The 18,596-nt window shown below is 51.4% G+C and overlaps 1 protein-coding gene across 9 annotated transcripts in view; it reads right to left on the bottom strand.

Annotated features, from left to right (window-relative positions):
- Nucleotides 1-18,596, bottom strand: part of STARD8 (StAR related lipid transfer domain containing 8) — a 78,247-nt gene that overhangs the window by 25,944 nt on the left and 33,707 nt on the right. For 2 of the 9 annotated variants that reach the window (XM_050776845.1, XM_050776846.1), the window contains exon 1: nucleotides 13,264-13,475. The exons of 2 other annotated variants lie outside the window; for them this stretch is intronic. In XM_050776845.1, the coding sequence (XP_050632802.1) occupies nucleotides 13,264-13,372 (109 nt within the window). In that variant the 5' untranslated portion in view covers nucleotides 13,373-13,475. Of the gene's footprint in view, nucleotides 1-5,084; nucleotides 5,663-6,035; nucleotides 6,223-13,263; nucleotides 13,476-18,596 lie in introns of those variants that run through there. 5 more of the 9 variants (XM_050776851.1, XM_050776853.1, XM_050776852.1 and 2 more) reach the window with 4 other exon arrangements.

Genomic DNA, 18,596 nt, shown 5'->3' with positions numbered 1-18,596 from the left:
CATGAGAGCTGGCTGGACCTGAACAATAAACAAATCAGCATTGTCTAAGGTATTTGCACCCAAGATTCTAGGGGTCAGGAGTCTACCCGCTGGGGTAACTAGAAAAGGATTATGGAGAAGTCATCTGAACAAGTTCAGACTATAAATAAACTAAGGGGAGTGAGGGGTTTCCAGTGCCCCATTTCCTGTCTCCACATGTTAAGGGGGCCATAAACAGTAGCAGGCAGGGAGGACAGAGGACAATGATGAGGCTGGGAAGGGTGCTGCTCCAGGTCTGAGGAGCAGCACAGATGCTTGAAGGCTGTTTGGCCTAGAGAAGACACAGGTGCACTTGGGTTCCGTCCTCAGACTCCTGAAGGTCAGAGAGAGCAGACAGGGTCCAGGTGGTCCCAAGGGGCACAGTCGGGACCCAGGGTTAGAAGCCTCAGGGAGGCACAGTTAAATTCAACATGAGAAAAGCTTTCAGACATTCCAAAGACGAAAGCAACTTGCTTGAAACATACCACATTCCCACGTATTGAACATGAATGAGCAGGAACTGCACGAGTACCTGTCGGGAAGCCCCAAGTTTCAGAAGGAAAGTTGGACCTAGTACCCTCTAAAGGTCCTTCTCCCCTGAGCTCTGCCTGCATACCTACCTCTAGAGGGGTTGTGGGAGAGAGCATAAAGGTGACTGGAGCTGGCTAGGCCCTTGGCTGCTTCCCACAGGGACCTGGGATCCCAGGAGCACCGTGGGCTGGTATGACCGAGGGGGAGCAGTTCACTCATTAACTTGTGCTGAATGGGTCAGAGAGTGGCTGGCCGCTTGGGACAGACACAGGCTTGGGGAGGGGCCAGAGAGCAAACTGCAGAAAAGCCCATGCACAAGGAGAACCCAAGCTGTGGCAATTCAGGGCTTGGCCAGCTCAAACTGACCCAGCTGGCTGAGAACATTCAGTGTCTGGGCCTGGATGAATTTGAAGCCAGCTCACCATTGCCCAGAAGACAAGAAAAGGGTCTCGAGTGGGGAGGCATACTTGCATAGCTGAAAGGAAGGCTGACAGACCACTGAGTCTGCCTGCCACCTGCCCTACCCACTTTATAGTCGTGGAAACTGAGGCCCAGAGAAAGCAAAAATCACTCACTGAGAGAAAGCTATAAAGGGGGCAGAACCAGAAGCCGTTTCCTAACTCTGTAGCAGGCCCACGGGGTGGTTCCTTCTCTTCCTACTGAAACTGCAGAAAACTGCATGTGGTCTGGAGCTTTCTAAATTGGGTCTGGGTCTGGGTCCTGGCCCAACCCTTCCCAGGTACCACTGCTTGTCTAGATACAGGCTCCCAGAGGAAGGCATCCTCCTCCACTTACAGAGCCCCTCGGCCTCTCAGCAGCAACCATGTGGTTGGCTGTCCCCATTCCCACTGCAGCCTGGTGTGGAGGGACCCACAGCTGTACTGAAAACAGACACACATTCAGACAGCCTAACTCCATCCCCAGCATCGGCAGACCCTTTGAGTGGGCATTTCTTGCTCTTTTAGACTTTCAAATTGAGATGAGGGCATCAACTACTCCTAGAAACACCCCTACCCCTTTTTAACTCTGATCCTGGACCCCACTGCCCATCCAAATCCCCATCAATTCACTCCCCTTCCCTTCTCAATACCATCCAAGCTGAACCCATGTCCTTCAAATGCTGTGAATAATTGCTTCTGTTTGCCCAAGTAAAGGACGAAGGGGCAGACTTTTAACTGGCCCCAGAAGGTCCCGTGACTGAATGTTTGTCAATGTTCCCTTGGGGGAAGGTGAGGGTTCAGGACACGGTCTCTTTAAGGCCTGGGGTGGACAGGGAGTTAGTTAATGACCATCCCCTAAAGATGACTTTCCAAGGTGGTTATTATGTGGCTCAATGATTAACCAAGCAGTGGCAGGACCCCAGGCTTGTTGGAAGGAGGCCGCTCTTTTCCCAAGGACAGCCCAAGAGCAGGAACCTGCAGTCAGGGAGAACATTCCTGGGGTCTTTCTCTCTCTTTCTCCGACAGGCTGCGGTGAGGTGGGTGGGGGCAGAGGCCTGCACTGAGGGAATCTCTCCCTCAGCCCCGCATGAGGGTAGAGGGCTGGCCCGGATATGGAGGAAGTCAGCACACCCTTACTGGGGCGGAAGGGAAAAGAGAGACAGTGAGGGTTTTTATCATGAATGAGAGAGGAAGCTCCAAGCTGGGCCTTGGTGATTAGATGACAAGCTGGGAAAGACGTTCATCCTGAATACATCCTGTTTTGCTCTGAACTGGCCTCGGGGGTCAGGCACAGGGGAGGGGCCTAGGTGGAGAGCAGCCTCCCACAATTCTCCTAGACCTGCGGACCCCAAACTCCTGGGTGCCCTGGACTGGGGAAGCAAGTGTGAGAGTGAGAATGTCATTTACTGCTAGAGAAACAAAGGCAGGAAGTCTCCGCAAGAAGCCTCCATGGGTCAGCCTCCAGATCTGGAGCCCTAGAGGCGGCTAACATCTGGACTGGGACCTTTCCTGGGCCTCTCGTCCAAGGTTCAGCTCAAATGTCACTGCCTCGATCTGTCACCTTCCCCTCAGTCAAAAGCAATCACTCCCTGGAATGGATTCCCAGGGCAGAATGGACGCCCAGGGCAAATAAGTCCTTCTCAACAATTGGAAATATGAACACTTACCGGTTATTTGATAATATTAAGAAATTATTTTAGGTGTGATAATGGCTGTTTTTATGAATCCTTATCTTTTAGAAATACGTATTGAAATATGTATACATGAACTGATAAGGTATCTGGGATTTGTTTCAAAATGACAAGGGCATGATGTAGATAGGAGTGCGGACAGGGCAGGATTGGCCGTGGGCTAATGGCTGTTGAAACTGGGTGATGGGTACACGGGGTCTTAGGACACTAATTGTCTCTATTTTTATATATGTTTGAAATTATTCCTAATAATTTTTTAAAAGCCATCACCAAGGTATTATTATTTAATACATAAATAATTAGTGGCATGTATTATTTATGCCACTAACCCCCAAACTAGATGGTAGATTCCCTGGAGCTGGGGGTTTTAACTCCGTGTCCTCCACAAGACCTAGCACCAAGCTGAAACCTAATGACTAATAATTTATACAGCACGTGGTAGTTTACAAAGCACTTAGCCATGGATCCCCTAGTTTAATCCAGTGAAGTGGAAAAAATGAGGAGAAACCCAGAGTCGGAGAATTTGAGGGGGCAGCAGAGCCTGGAGTTAAAGCTCCCCATGTCCAACTCCCAATCCCCTGTTCTTTGCTCCATGCCACCCTGGACTCCTAGGGAACTTAACATTCAGTTCTAAAATTCCTGTGTGTGGTCGATGTAAACAGGAACAGCAACTGTTTAGCATGCAAGTTACCAACCTGCAGGACTGGGGAAAAGGAAACTCCACCCACAAACACAGCACTTCAGACTTGTGACAAGGGCCCAGGCTGTGGCCTCCAGTCCACTGATTCCTATCTACCAGGACCCTTCCCGAATGCATGCCCATGCACAAGTGTGCACACACAAAACCAAGACCCCTTAATAAACAGTTGACACCAGCAACTGTGTGCCCAGCCCAGTGCTCAACTACCCTGTTGTGGGGTGGGGAACAACGGAAAACTCACCTAGATCTCCGAGAGCTCATACTTCCCACCCTAAAGCCCTTGCATCTTTGAAATCTGCTGTCCCTATTTTACCTGCTGAAAAGCTTTCCTAAAGCTCATGGCCATGACACCTGATCCTACCCAAACTGGGAGCCTGAGGGAAAAGGTCGTTCTCTTCTTTTCATGGCAGAGGCAACTCTTTCTTCTAGCCAGAAAAGAGGTGAGGGCACAGCCTGCATGTGATAAACCTGCCATCTGTTGAACCTGAACTTTCCATGGCTCAAATAAGGAACTCCAGGAGTCTCCTAGCAGCAAAGCAGCTGCAGCTGTGACAGCTTCCCAATTGGAGACTCCATCCCCTCCTCCCTTTGGGACCTTCTTGCCTTTGTGTCCCTGTTGCTATCCTCTAAACCTGGACATAGGGGTCCTCTGCTCCCTCTCCAATCTGTAGTCCCAATAATGGAATTTTAAAACTTCAAGAGGACAGAGAGGGACAACATTCAAGCCTTCTTGGTGCCACTTCTTTGCTTCTCTGCTGGAACTCAGGAGGTATTGTGTTTGAATAAGGAAGGCTCTGCCATCCTCCCCACATGACTCACTGCAAACCCTGTCTCAAGCAAGCACATAGGGCACACAGCCCCTTTGCTTTGCACACCTTCAGTTCAGCCCCTCTTCTTGCTCTGAACACCTCCAGATATCATCTCTAGGCAGCCTCTCCTCTCCAGGTGGGAGAGGGGAGCTGTAGATGCACAGAGAGGTTTAGCATACTTCAAAAACAGGAGAGGCAGTGTCCAGTGTGGTGTTTCCTAGCACTAAATATAGAGGTCTAGGGAGCAGAAATCCAAAATCCAAAGTCCAGCACATTAACAAAAAGTCACGTCCCTAAAATGAAAACCAGCCCAGAATGTCCAGCTAGATGGCAGCTGTACCTTTAGAGTGAAAGAGTTTCACTACCGACCCCTATACTCTCATAGCGAAACACCACCCTTCCCATCACACTCTTCCCGCTGTGAAAGCCACCCAGAAATCACCTGCAGCCGCCTTCTCCACGCCTTTGGGCTGCCCACCTTCCCATCCCATCCGCAGACAAGATTTGTCCCCCTTTCATTCCAGGAGGATGAAAATGAGAGGAAAACTCAGAGGGCAATAATACAGGTGTGCGGGGGTGGGGGGAGGAGAGGGGGCGGCAAACCGAGGAGTGGGGAGGGAGCAGGTCGCACCCGAGGAGTCAGGGTTTGAAAATAGCCCTGAGTGTGATTCATTAACTCCTCCTCCCCGCTTAGGCTCTGACTGGGAGAGAAGCCAGGGCCCTGGGACTTGGGGGTAAGCATAGGCTCCAAGCCAGCCCAATCTCTGAGGACCCCAACCTCTGTGGCCCCAGGCTCTGGAAGAAAACTCCCACCTCTCCCTACCTTGGTCTGGCTGCTGTCGCCCACCCCTCCACGCACACTCTAGTTTTCCAGCTGGCTTAGCTGCATACTCACCACAAAGCTCCCCGTGTGCATAGCTGCTGCCACCCGGAGCGTCTCAGAGACAACTTTTTACCTGCCAATTAGGAGCCTGACCCCAGGTACCAAGTAACCAAATGTCAGGGTGAAAGAGACCGGGCCCTTTAGATACTGAAATCAAGCTGCCACCCGAGGTGTGGCTTAAAACATTATGGCCCACACAGTAGTATGACTCGCCTAAGGTCACATGGACTGGCTGAACCCCAGTTTTCTGAGTCGTTAATTCAGCGAGCAACTTTTACAAGTGTCAGGAGGAACGTGAACCCCACACTACCTAATTTGGAAATCCCAAAAATTCCACTGAAAAGCCTTTCCTCTAATCCAAACCCAGTTTGGACTTTATGGGAAAATGAGACCTATGAAGATGAGACGTGTCCAAACGTTTTCGCTTGGTCCCCGCAGCTACCTTAATACCAAGAAGTCCTGGGCGTTTCTCAGAAGGGAAAGCAATGAGGCAGTGGCCGACGGGAAAACCCATACAGCCGGACGGGGGCTTCCTGGAAATGCCCCGGAAAGCAGAGAAAGGAGAGGGCAGGCGACCCGGCGCGACCCGGCCACAGGGCCTGAAGTCCTGCCGCCCCCGCCCAGCTGCAACCCTCCTCCAAAGCCCCAAAGCGACTGCTGCGAGACCCACGGGCCCGGCGGTAACAGGCGGACAGCTGCCTTCCACCGCCCCACTCGCGAGGCTTCGCTGGAAGACGCTCGGCTGGCGCGCTCGGGGGTCCCCCAATTTCGGCGATTCTGACCCCCCAGTCCCAGGGGCGGAGGTGGTTCAGCTCGCTTCCTCCCTGTGTCCTGCGTACGCCGCCCGGCGGAACCGCTAGGAGAGGGGCCGAGCTGGAGCGCGCCAGAGAGGCAAGGCGGGGAGAGGGAGCCCAGGCGCCCTAGTTTGTCCGGATCTCCCTCTGCCGTCGCCTCTACTCCTACCTGGAGGCCGCGTCCACCCCTTTGGGTTCGGGAGCTGACACAGAGCAAACCGGCAGGAGGCGAGCCCAGGAGGGACTGCTCCGTCCGGGGCACACGCGGGGCCTGGGGTCGGGCAGGGGTAACGGTGCCAGCCAGAAGAGCAGCTGCCGCGGCTGCTTAAGCCGTTGTCAACCCGAGTCCACTCAGCGCAGGTGGGGAGGGAGCGTGGGCGAGCAGGGCTGTAGGGACGCCCCGCCCACCTCCCCTCGGCCAATGGGGGCGCACTCTGGCCCACCGGACTCGCCAGAAAGTCGCCCAAATCTGGGTGGGCGGGTCACTGCCTACCGGTCCTCCAATGCCCTCGCCGCTGCCTTTCCCTGGGGTCACACCGCTGCCAGGGAGGAGGTGCAAGCCCAACGACTGAGGCTCAAGGAGCGACTTGGCCAGGCATACAGGCTAATATTTATTGAGTTATGAATGAGTCTGGCACTGTTTGGGGGATTTAAACACATACGCCATGTGCCTGGGAGAATTCAGTGACTTGCTCGATAGTTTATGGGATGTCCAGAAGACTTAACTTCGGTGAAATCTCCAGCTGGTAGCGGAAAACCCGATGATTAGGAATTTGAGCAGGAAGCTGCCATTCCTACCTTGCTCAGGCCCCAGTGGCTCTGCAACTTCTCCAATACCCCAGGCTTCTGTCCCCTACCCCAAGTCCAAACTCTACCTCCGCAGAGAAATGCATGGAAAACTTGGGGCATGAACATTAATCGTGGCAGGGGAGGGCTTCCAGGAGTTCTGATAGTAAGCACCACCAGAAAGCCCATTCAAATTCAGTAAGAAACAAGAGCCTTCAGCTTTGATTTCTCTCTGGCCTTTCATCGCAAGGGTCCAACACAAGTTCACAACCTTGATTTCATTGTTGAATTGAGGATTCCTATTAGTCAGGACTGAGAGTATCCAGGACCTCATGCAGTTCAACTGCTATCCCTCACATTTACAAAGACAGAAACTGAGCAGAGATAACTCACTTAAAGCTACCCAGCCTGGAACTCCTGGGGTCAAGAAAATCTCCTGCCTAAACTTCCTGAGTAGCTAGGATAACAGGTGCGTGCCACCATGCTCAGATAATTTTTAAATTTTTTTTTGTAGAGCTGAGGTCTTGCTATGTTGCCCAGGCTGGTCTCACACTCCTGGTCTCAAATGATTTACCCAGAAAATCCATGGCAGGGTCAATACGTGTACACTGGTTATTTTCTCCATACCATTCCTAGAAGGCAGGAACTGCGTCCATCTAACTTGCTTGTTAGAGTATCCAATACAGATGAGAGCAAAAATATCTGTCTCTGAGGGCAGCAACTTTATCAAGGTCACCCAGGCAAAGACAGAGCCAGACCTAACCCAGCTCCAAGTGCCCCTCTGCTGTCTAGCCTTCAGTTCACTAGGCCAAACTGAAATTCTCCCACATTCCTTCCCTGCTGGCCCTGATGAGAGTCAGAGGAGCAATGATAAAGTGACACTACCACCACTGTGTGTATCCCATGTATCCCTCTTTTCCTCTTGATGGCAGGACTGCCGCTCGTATCCTCTAGCAATTTGTTCAAGGTGAGCCAAGTCCCTGTGGATCTGTGGATGAGGCCTGTACACCAGAAGTTAGTCCCAGAAACGAAATCCTTCTGGTGGGTGGGAAGGGATATGACCTCCTTCCTGAGGCTAGGCTTTAACAATTATAAGCATCCTTAAGGCGCTGAGTTGCAGCCAAAGGCATCTGGCCTGTGCACAGTGCTAAAAAGGACAAAAAGTGGGGTCCTGCAATGATTTTATCATTTTCCTAAGGGCAAGAAACCCTGTCAAAGTCAATTCCATCCACTCCAAGGCACCAAGCACAGTGCTTACAGTACTTTCCTCACTATTGTTTGCTAATGAATGAACAAATGTTGAAAGATATTCAAAGCACAACCAAAAATAAATGACAATCATATGACTAATAAGCAAAGTCAACTTATCTTTTAGTAGATACATTTAACTGAATCAGATATCATGGGTTCTGAGACACCAGCTGTTTTTTTTTAAAGCCATCAAACCAGGAAACAAAAAAGGAGGGGAGTATAGCACAAAAACTACCAAACAATGGGGCACTGCTATAAATACTTAGAAGGAGAATTTTGCAGTGCCTGGCATAGAGTAGATGCTCAATAAAAATGCTTGTCGAATGACAGTGAACACAACTGTCAGGGAAAGCTACAATCATAATATTTGCCACACACACTGTGACATTTTGAAATGGCCCAAGTGATATCAGGGCTATTTCTTTTGGTCTTTTTTGATCTCCCTCTTTTATTCTGGCCAGGAGAGCTCAGCCTGTTCAGCAGGGCAAAGATAGCTCATCCCCCTCAATACCCCTGCCAACCCCTGCTCCCTGTCCCTGAGTCTTGCAAGGATTAATCATGCCTGGAATGGATGAGAAAAAGAGTACCTTTTCACAGGCCCATTTCTAGGTTGCAACCTGAGTGACTGTGGAGGTAACTGGAAGCTTTAGGTTCTTGACTTCCCCTTTTCCTCAAGACCTCACTCTTGCCTGTGTGTCCTACAGTACCATTACTGCTGCTACCTTGGATGCCAGCTCAGTCATCAGGCAGGGGAATGTAGAGTGCTTGAAGCAGGTCAAGGACTGGCAAAAAAAAGTATCTGTGTGTGTGTTTTTGTGTGTGTGTTTCTATGCCTGAGGCATGGGGCCTTCCTCATTCTACCACCACCACAGACTACGTAAGTCCCACAAGAGGGAGTATAATGGACTCTGGAGCCAGATGGCCTGGGTACAAATGGCCTCTGCTACATACTAGCTGTGTGACTCTGCCTCAGTTTCCTCATCTGGAAAGTGTAGATGATCATCACAACACTGACCTTAAATCGCTGCAGAGCAGATCCACTAGGCTAAATAAACACTTAGAATGATGGCTGGCACGTAGTAAGTGCTTATAAGCGTCAGATATGGTGAGAAGCACTGAGCAATAGTAGAATGAACCCTGGGTTAGGAAGTAGTAGAGCTAAATGCTGGCCCCAGTTCTACCACTTTCTTGTTATGCCACCCAAGATGAGTCATTGTGCTACTCCAGCCATCAGTTTTTTCACCTATAAATAACAAGACTAGAGTATAATACCCACAGGGTAGAGTAGAGACAATAAATGTGAAAGTATACCGTAAAGGACTGTGGCAGGTGGCAGGATGGCACTGAAGGTGCTATAGAGCTAACCTTTGGGGGACCTATCAGCCCTTTTATCCTAGGCTATGGCAAAGAGCAGTTCCATATACCATTCCCCTGAGCCTCACTCTGAGACGCTTGGGTCCCAATAAGGGCCTACCTAAGGACTCCCAGCAGTCCCCACCCCCTCCCTGCCTGGGAATGGGAGTTGCTCAAGCTGTTGCCAGCAGACCCATGCCCCCACTCTGGAATGGCTCGGTTAATATCCAGAAGGAACCAGATAGACTCTTCTACTACTCTTTTCCATAGGAGCTAAAGAAACGGCAGCCAATCACTTCAGGGAATTCAGCTGGGAAGTTTTTAGAAAAGGGGTTGGAGCAGTGAGGGGAAAATGAATTACACTCAGACCAGCCCCACCCAGCACATCAGCACGGGTGGCCTCACACACAGGCTCTGACACTTGTACGCGCATTCCTGCATGCCTCACCGAAGCCTGCTCCCTGGTGGCTCGGGGCCCCCGGCCAGCCTCATGAAAGGGGGCTATTGATCAGGTCCCACAACATAGGATACTCATGGTTCATTAAAACAAACAAACAAATAAAACAAAACAAACAAAACAACAAAACCTTCCTGAGGAGCTGTAGCCATAGGAGGGAGATTTGCACTAAGAAGACAGCCCAAGCAGGGGCAGATGTGGACAGAGGGCATACAGTGGTGGGGAAGGGTTTGAAAAGGTGAGGGCCACACAGACACCTCACTGTCTATACATTGCCGAGTGTGGATGCGGGACAGAAAGCTACATCCTGGAAGGAGCACCCCTTCGCAGCCCACAGCCTAGGGGACTCTCACGGTTGCCTCCACCCTCACCCCGGAGCACCCTGGAAGGAGGAGCTCTGTGCTGAGCTCAGAGCCCTGGGCTGGCAGTGAGGGACTCTGGAGCACAGGCCAAGCCAGGCCCAGACCAGGTGAGATTCAAGGGTCACTTAACCTCTCTGCCCTCGCCCTCCCTAAGCTCAGACACAGAGGTGCGGGGCGGCTCATGACTGCCTCCAGGCACTTAGACCGGGCAGGTGGAGCTGGATAACCCAGGCCTGGCTCTCTCCCAGACATGAGGGGCCTGTCATCTCCCCTCAACCAACACCAGGCAGTGTGCCAGTCTGATGGAAGGCTGGGCGCCAGCATCCACTCGGTAGACCCCCTGGGCCATGACAGTGCCACAGGTCCCATTTCACACCCAGGATGGGCCGCCAGACTGACCTTACTGGCCTGTCTCCAAGGGGCCAGAGGTTTTCTGCTACAGGCAGATGGAGCACCCCCCATACGCCTCCGGGAAGTCTGTCTGCCCAGCCCTAACAAATAGGTGGGGCACCCTGGACAGAGCACTTGGTGACCGTGGTGGCACAGACGCTCAGAGCAGGATGTCCACCCCAGTGCCCCACCGCATTCCTGCCCTCTAGAAGAAGGTCACAACGTGCAGAGGGGAGATGAGCACAACCCCACACCCCACACACAGCAGGTGAGGACAGGAGCACTCCTCTCCGCCCAGCTTAGTCTCAGTCCTCAGCCCTGGAGCTTGCTCCTCCCTGGCTAGGCCCACTTTCCTCATCTGGAAAAAAACGGGGTGGGCCCTGGTTCTAGGGTCCCTTCCTTCCAGAATGCTCTGCTTCTGTGAGCTCCTCTGTGTGTTCCCATGGGGGTGGGGCATCTGCAAGTCCAGCATGCACAGGGCTTCTGCAGAGCATAGGGGTGGGGGTGGCATGATAGTCCTCTGAGGATGGGGGGTACCTGGGGCCAGGGGAGGAAAGTGAGAAAAAGGAAGGGTGGGGAGCCTGAGGGGAAAGGCAGGAAAAGGGAGGGCTGAGGCTAAGCCATCCCACTCCTGGAGCCCTGGTCTCTGCCCCCAGCATTGCTCCCAGCTCACTCTGGGGCTATGGGTACCCAGAGTCCTTGAACAGCCCTCAGGACCCTGCCTCCTTGCCTGGGATCCTTTCAAGTGTCCCTCCAGGGCTGCAGCTCCCAAGGAAAATACCTGGGAAGGGGAGGAGGATCCGGGGAAGCAGAAAGAGAGACTCTTCCTTCCCACTCACAGGCTCCATCGTCAGCCCCCGCCAAGGCCTGACCCCACACTGCCACCAGACCTGGCGCCCTAGAAGCTGGAGGGCTGCTTGTGGAGAGGTGTGTGGCTTTTATACACCCTGCCCCCAGCCTGGCCTGGCCCAGCCCTGTGAAGAGGGGTCTCTAGGGCTTGACAATGTCAATTCAGGCTGGCTTAGCCTGCCCCTGGCAAACCACACCCCTGTGTCCTGACAGTGAAGGGCAGCCCTCAGAGGCCCCAGGATGACATCGGAGAGGGCATGGGATGTGTTTGGATGGTTGAGGGCCACTCAGCAAAGGGCTCTGGGCTCAGCTTGGCCTTGGAGCCCATCTACCCTCTCAAAAGGCCTTTCCTCAAAGCGCAACTCCCCCCCTTCCCCTCCATACACACACACACTTACTAAGCAAGAGTTCTGATTTGCCCTCAGCCAGGGCTGGAACTTCCCCATACACATGCATCAGCCATTCCCGTAACATGGTTACCCAGACCTTGTCTGTGCTAGGCACTGGGCAAGGGACAGGGTCAGAGAGTGGGGCGGGGAGGCCCACAGCCTGGGTCCCTGCCTTCCTGGAGCTCCCATGTCAGTGGGGGAGGCAATGGCAGCCCCTGACACAGAACACCCATCCCAGGCAGGTGGGTAGCCAGGTCAGTTCCCAGAGGACAGGGAGGGATGGGCAGCCAGGCTCCCAGGGTGGATGGGACCTGATGACTCTATACCAACAGGCCCCCAAGGAAACGGTCCTAGCCCCCAACACCCAAGGCTCCTGGGTCAGGGCCAGGCAGCTGTCACTCTGGCTTCTACTTTGTTTCTACCACGGAGGAGCTGTGTGACCTGGCTGAGAGTCTTGCCCTCTCTGGCTCTCTGTGTCCACATAAGTACAATCAGAGAGTCTGTTCTCAGAATCTCCAAGGGTCCTGTGTTTCAGCGTGCTCAATTCCATGTTAAATCTATGAGAAACCCAACCCAGTTCGCTATTTCCTCCCTGCCCTTTGAGTGGAATCAAGAGCAAATTAGAGCTGTGTGCGATAATCCCAGCTACTTTGGAGACTGAGGAGGGTTGCTTGAGTTCAGACGTTCGAATCTCAAGAGAGAGACAGTGAGTATGAGAATTACTCAGAAGTAGTGGGCAGAGCCTGGAAATATAAGTACCCCAAAACTTTTTTTTTTCAATTTTAAAAAGACAAAGTGCCGGAGACTTTGGGAGATCCCTCAGAGTCCCATTCCTTGGGATGGAGCTCTCAGGCAATGCGAGTTGGTTATAAAGGTGCTGCCAGGGTTTCTGGGCTCTGTCCTGCACCTGGGGTACAGAGTAGGAACCTAAGGGGCCTTTGGAGTGATAGGGGGATGTAGGGAGGTACTGTGTAGATGATAACACTTAAGGATCTGGAGATCAAAAATAAATAAATAAATAAATAAATAAGAGATGAAAGGACAGACGGACATCTCAATGACAAGGAAAAAATATAGGCTGAGGGTTAGACATATAGTGGGACAGGAAGGCAGGAAGGGGAACAGGCAGATACCAAAGGCAGAGACAAAGGTGCGGGAGGAATGGATGTAAAGGGACATACTGTTTACTAAACGCCTACCATGTGTTAGTAACCAAAGTGGTGTTCTTTTTGAGCAGAGGATGTAGACAGAGGCGGGTGGGGACGAAACCTGATAGACTACTGGGATAAGAGGATGGGGCACCCATAGGGCGGGGCAAGAGCTGCCTAAGAGTTAGAAGAAAGAAGGCGTGCGGGGTGGAAAGCCTCAAAAGGGGGCACTACCGGCCAGGAGTGAGGTTTTAGACAAACGGACATAGGACTCAACGATGAAAACCGGGCTGGAACCAAACAAGAAGGCAGAGGGGAGCAGGGAGCTTCGAAGAGCCAGTGCGGGAAGCTCTCCGCGAAGCGCAGCGCAGCCCTGACCTCCCCGCCCGGGGCTGCCTGGCTCTCAGTTCACCTGGATTCCAGCGCGGCGCGTCCCACTGGGTGCCCTTCACACCCCACTGAGTCCACGTCCATGGCTTCGGGAGCCGCAACACCGGACCCCAACCCCGCGCCTGGGCCATGTGTCCGCGGGCGCCGCGCGGTGACAGGCGACTCAGCAGCCCAAGAGCGAGCTGGCGAACCGGAGTGCTGGCGCCTCGAGTAGTTTTGCGCCAGAACTGAGCGAACCCGCGGGGAGCCCGGGGAGGGAGGGGCTGAGCGGATGATGGCTGTGTTTCCCCGCCCCCTCAGTCGCGACTAGAAAGTTCCACGCCCCCACCTTGAGCAGGAACTCCCCCTTCTCTAGCCTCCAGTCATCTACTCAGCGGTTCCGCCTCCCCATCACCATTGGACGCCTTCTTCCAGGTTGGAGTCACCTTCTTTCCAGCCTTTTCCAACTTGGCCCCCATTCGAGAGTTGTCTCTCCACTGATTACTCCCCTTTCTGTTCTCATACCTCAGTGCAAGATAGTGCGGGTGTCTTCCTAGTTATGGGGTCAGCCCCTCCACCTCCTGTCTGCCCCCAAATCTCACCAACCATGTGACGTGGAGGAAGGCCTTGTGCAACAGCCAGATGGAGAAGGAAACAATGGCTCTGGCCATCTTGGCAGACTGACTCACTCCTCGGCGTCCCTTACCGCCCCCTGCTTTTCACTCCTCCCCGCAACCCCGTTTTCTGACTGGCTGGCCTGAGCAACTGACCAGCTGGATTCCACCAACGACACTTTGAAATCTTTCTAGTACCAAGAATATCCTGAAGTGGAAACAGTCCTTATAGACTCCCTTATGTTACAGATGGAAAACTGAGGCCCAAGAATGCAAATGACTTGGCCTTCATCTAGGCTGGGGCAGTTATCTCTGTGTTGCAGGACTGTTGTAAGGATCTGAAGGATTGATCATGGTGTCTGGCACGGAGTATAGTCTCCGTCAAGAAAGATTAGCTTTTGTTTTCAAAGAGTTTAGCCTCCGGGCATGTACCACAAAAAAAGCCTGGACCAGGACTCTAAGGTACATAACCTTTTCTCTAATAGGTAATCCCCACTACAGCAAGCAAACTTGCATTACCTGACTTGGGGATGGTGGGGGGTCCTGTCTAAATTTGTTTACAATGGAGATAAGGCCAAAAGTTACCAACAGCTCTCAGACCAGGTCATTTCCATTCTACTTCTGTTGGTGGCCAGTAAAGGGACCAAGATTCTAATAGGGCCTCTGCACTAACTGTGGCATAACCTGGGTGATTTCTCCTCTCTGAGTCTCAGTTTCCTCATCTGTAAAATGAGGGTAATATTCCTATGACACGATGGGAATAATGAATGTGCATTGTGAACGATAAAGGGGTACATGGGTGAAGGTCACAGCCCCTCCCCTCTACTGTCTCCATACCTTGTTCCTGGAATCTAGAGCTAAGCTAATCCATTTGTGAGGGATAAGCTAGAAAAAGGAAGTGCAGTTTCCAGTTGATTTGTGCTTATTTGCATGATATTTGCACCCACTTTTCATGAACTCAGTGTCAGAGCTGGAAGGAAATTAGCGGTTAACATGTTGATCTTCATGTCGTGCATCCCTTTTCCCCAGGGCAATGGTGGCATATAGTAGGTGTTCACAAAATATTTACTGTCTGAATGAATGCATTCTTCATGTGGGAAGAAGACTTGTCCAAGGTCGCACAGTGAGTTGTTTCAGAACCAAGGCATATCTGACTCTGCTCCTCCTTCCACTAGGTCATTTCTACTTCACGGAATTATTTTTCTTTTTCCTTCAAATGACCATAAATCAATGGGAAGCCCATTTCTCTCTCCCAGCACCCTCTGGCCTATCAGCAGTCCCCATTCTGGACTAGCCCAGGCAGGACAAACAGTCACCGGGATGCCCCTCTCTGGGTCCAACTTTCTGCTGCCACTCTGTTGACTCGTGGCACTGCGCCTGTCACAGGGGCAGCCCCACCTCCCCGCCCCCCGCTCTGCCCACGAAAAAGGAGGCCTCAGTCAGCTTCCTCCAGGCAGAGGAGTTTCCCTTTTGCTCTCCGGTTGGGCGGGAGTGTGGGACACAGCCCCAGGCAGCGGCGGCGGCAGCCTAGAAGGAAGGGCGGCAGCAGTCACTTCCCACCCTGCTAAGGCATCTCCCGCCCTGTCCAGTTCTGTTCCTATTTCCTGAGTTCTGCTGCTTCAGCTCCAGCCAGAGCTCCGAAGATTCACTTGAATCACAGAGCCCTGGAGCTGGGAAGGAACTTCGAGGTTATTTATTCCTGCCTCCTCCCCACTCCAGGCAGGAGTGCCTGCTGTTAGCAAAGAGGAGGAGAGGGGGCACCTTACTAAACCTTCACAGCTTCAAGTTTCTCCTCCAGATAATGGACATAATATGACACAGAGTTGACAATGGTGCTGTGAGAGGGGATGCAGGAATGGATCGAATAAAAGCTGATGTGGATTGAGCACAAGCTATACCAGACATTGTTCTAAGTGCTTATTTAATTCTTACCACAATGCTCTGAAGTATATATATCATCATCATCACCCCAGTTTACAGATGGAGAAACTCAGGAGCAGCAAAGGTAATCCAAATTGCTCATAAGTGGCAGTGGCAGGATTGGGACCTTGAACCTCCATCTTCACCCATATATAATGGTAATAATCATCCTTACCCCCAGAGAATGATTGACCCCCTTGAGAGTTACTTGAATTCACAAGTGTTTGTGTTACTGTAACTTTTGTATTCAAGTACCCTTAAGGGCTGCGAGGGAAGAATGTGGTGAAACCTTGGGGGGCTGATGATGTAAACCTGAAGTGTTGGCTCCAAGTGGGAACGTCTTTGAAGTCCAACTCTTATCTTAAACATCCACTTGAATTTTCAGTTAACTCTCGTATGCATCCTTGTTTTCATATTAAAATTCATCTTTTTCTTCCTTAAGCCTTTGAGGAAAATGTACACTCCAGGAAGAGGGCACATACCAGTCTAGTACCTTCATATGCCTCCAGGCCATGGCCTTGCACCCCAGGGGTAGCAGGCACCTGGTTCAGTAAAAGATAGGCCCTTAGTCACTGAGAATAGCTAAGGTTTATGGAGTGTTTGTCATGTGAGCCAGCATTCTAAGCACTTTCTACATATGATTTAATCATCGTATATAACTCTATGATAGGCTGAATTATTACTGCTACCATTTTCAATGGGAAAACTGTAGCATAGAGAGGTTAAATAATTTGCCCAAGGTCATACAGTTTGAACTGTCAGCTTTAGCTAGTAACCACTATACACACTGCCTCTCAGGTCACATGAGAGTTTCTCTTACCTACCTACCTCCACCACTTCCCACCAGGATGATTGATTTGATTCTTGGCAGAAGCAGGCCTGATTCCAATTAGAAGATCAGCTCCTTGAGGGCAGAGACAAGGGGGCTCCCTACTGCCCCTTTCCCCATATCAGTGCTAAGCCTGGGACTGGGCCATGCACAGGGCTGGTCCAGCATTCAGATTTGGCAACTGACTGTTTCCTGGCTGGTGGCAGTCTCTTGGGCCTAGCACCTGTTGAGCTGGTGGATACAGCACTAGCATTTCACACAGGAGTCCTCTGCCACCCTCTGTGGCAAAGATCTAGCTTTAGAAATGGCTGTCCATCATCTACAGGGACAAGTCCACACTTCTGAGATTGGCATTCAAAGCACCACACAAGCCTGCCTGGTTAACGCAGGTGGCATTCCCAGAACACACCTCCTTAACCCACCAAATGTGTTACATGTGTGCTTCTCTCTCACAAGAATGCTCATCCTTATTTCCTTTACATATTTCACAAACATTTATATGGTGCTTTCAATGTGCCTGACGCTATTCTAAGCTTTTTGCACATTTTAACTCATAAAGTCCTTACAGAAACCCTGTAGGTACTATTATCCCATTTTACAGATGAGGAAACGAAGACACGAAGAGATTAAATTATTTGCCGTATCTCCTGTACTTGGTAAAGTCCAACATACCCTTTGAGTACAGTATCTCCTATGAATAGCATAAGCTGTTCCCTTTCTGGGTGACTCCACAGCTCAGTTACATCAGCAATCATTCTATATTGAGTTTAATTATCTATGTCTTCCTGCCCAATAAGGGTTTGAATTCTGTCAGCCAGGGGCTGTATTTTATTATTAATGGCATATCCATTGCTCAGGAAGGGATTTGGCACAGCGTTAGTACTTGAGAGGATATTCATTAAAAGATTGAATGCACTGGGCGCAGTGCCTCACCCCTGTAATCCCGGCACTTTGGGAAGCTGAGATGGGTGGATCACTTGAGGTCAGGAGTTTGAGACCAGACTGGCCAACATGGTGAAACCCCGTCTCTACTAAAAATACAAAAATTAGCCGGGCGTGGTGGCGTGTGCCTGTAATCCCAGCTACTCGGGAGTCTGACGCAGGAGAATCGCTTGAACCTGGGAGGCGAATGTTGCAGTGAGCCGAGATCATGCCACTGCACTCCAGCCTGGGTGACAGAGCAAGACTCTGTTTGAAAAAAAAAAAAAATTGAAGGGTGAGTGAGTAGGTGGGTGGGTGAGTGGAAAGCCCAAGAGCAACCTTGACCAGACCAAATGGTGGCTGAGAGATTTGAGGTTTTCTTTCCCCCATGTTACTGAGGAAAGAAGCATAAAAATGATTCAATGACCAAGCATGAAATGCAACCACAGGTGATGAGAGGGGAAGAGAGAGAAGACCTCCCCCAGTCCCACCATTGGTGTGGCTGGACCAACCCTGGCACCCTGACCACAAAACCATTGGGCCGATGAGGCATCTAGTTAGCGACAAAAGCCAGCAACAGCAACTCTTGGGGTCTGCTCTGGAGAACTGAGCTCACTGGCTTCTCTGTTTCCCCCTCAAAGGCCGCAAGCCTGCCTCTGCAATTCAGAGGTTCATATGGAAAAGAGAGAAGGGCTTAGATATCTCCCCCAGGGAGTTGGGGTTTGTTGCTTTTGGTCTCAAACATTATGTTTCAGTGAACTTACTCTGTCCTTCCGTTGCTGGCCACATGCACTTGGCAGAAAAGTAAAGGGGAGTTTGGACACAACTCTGGTCTCAAGTCCTGAGTCTGCCATTCAGTAGCTGTGTAACCTTTGGCAAGTAACTGATGCTCAGTTTCTTCACCTAGAAAATGGAAGATTATTTTTTCTGCCCTGTAAACTTCAAGATAACGGATCTTAGAGCACTTCGTAAGTGAAAAATGACCAGACACAGGCGGAACCACAGTGGGAGTGCTACTTCTAGCAGTGTACAGCAGCTTTCCAACAGAGGGCCCCCAGTCTCAGCCTTTTGCCTGTCTCTACCTTGCTATGG

This window comes from Macaca thibetana, chromosome X (assembly GCF_024542745.1).
Source record: "Macaca thibetana thibetana isolate TM-01 chromosome X, ASM2454274v1, whole genome shotgun sequence".
Lineage (NCBI taxonomy): Eukaryota > Metazoa > Chordata > Mammalia > Primates > Cercopithecidae > Macaca > Macaca thibetana.
Note: the sequence above shows the minus strand (reverse complement) of the source record. Positions and strands in the feature narration are given on the sequence as shown.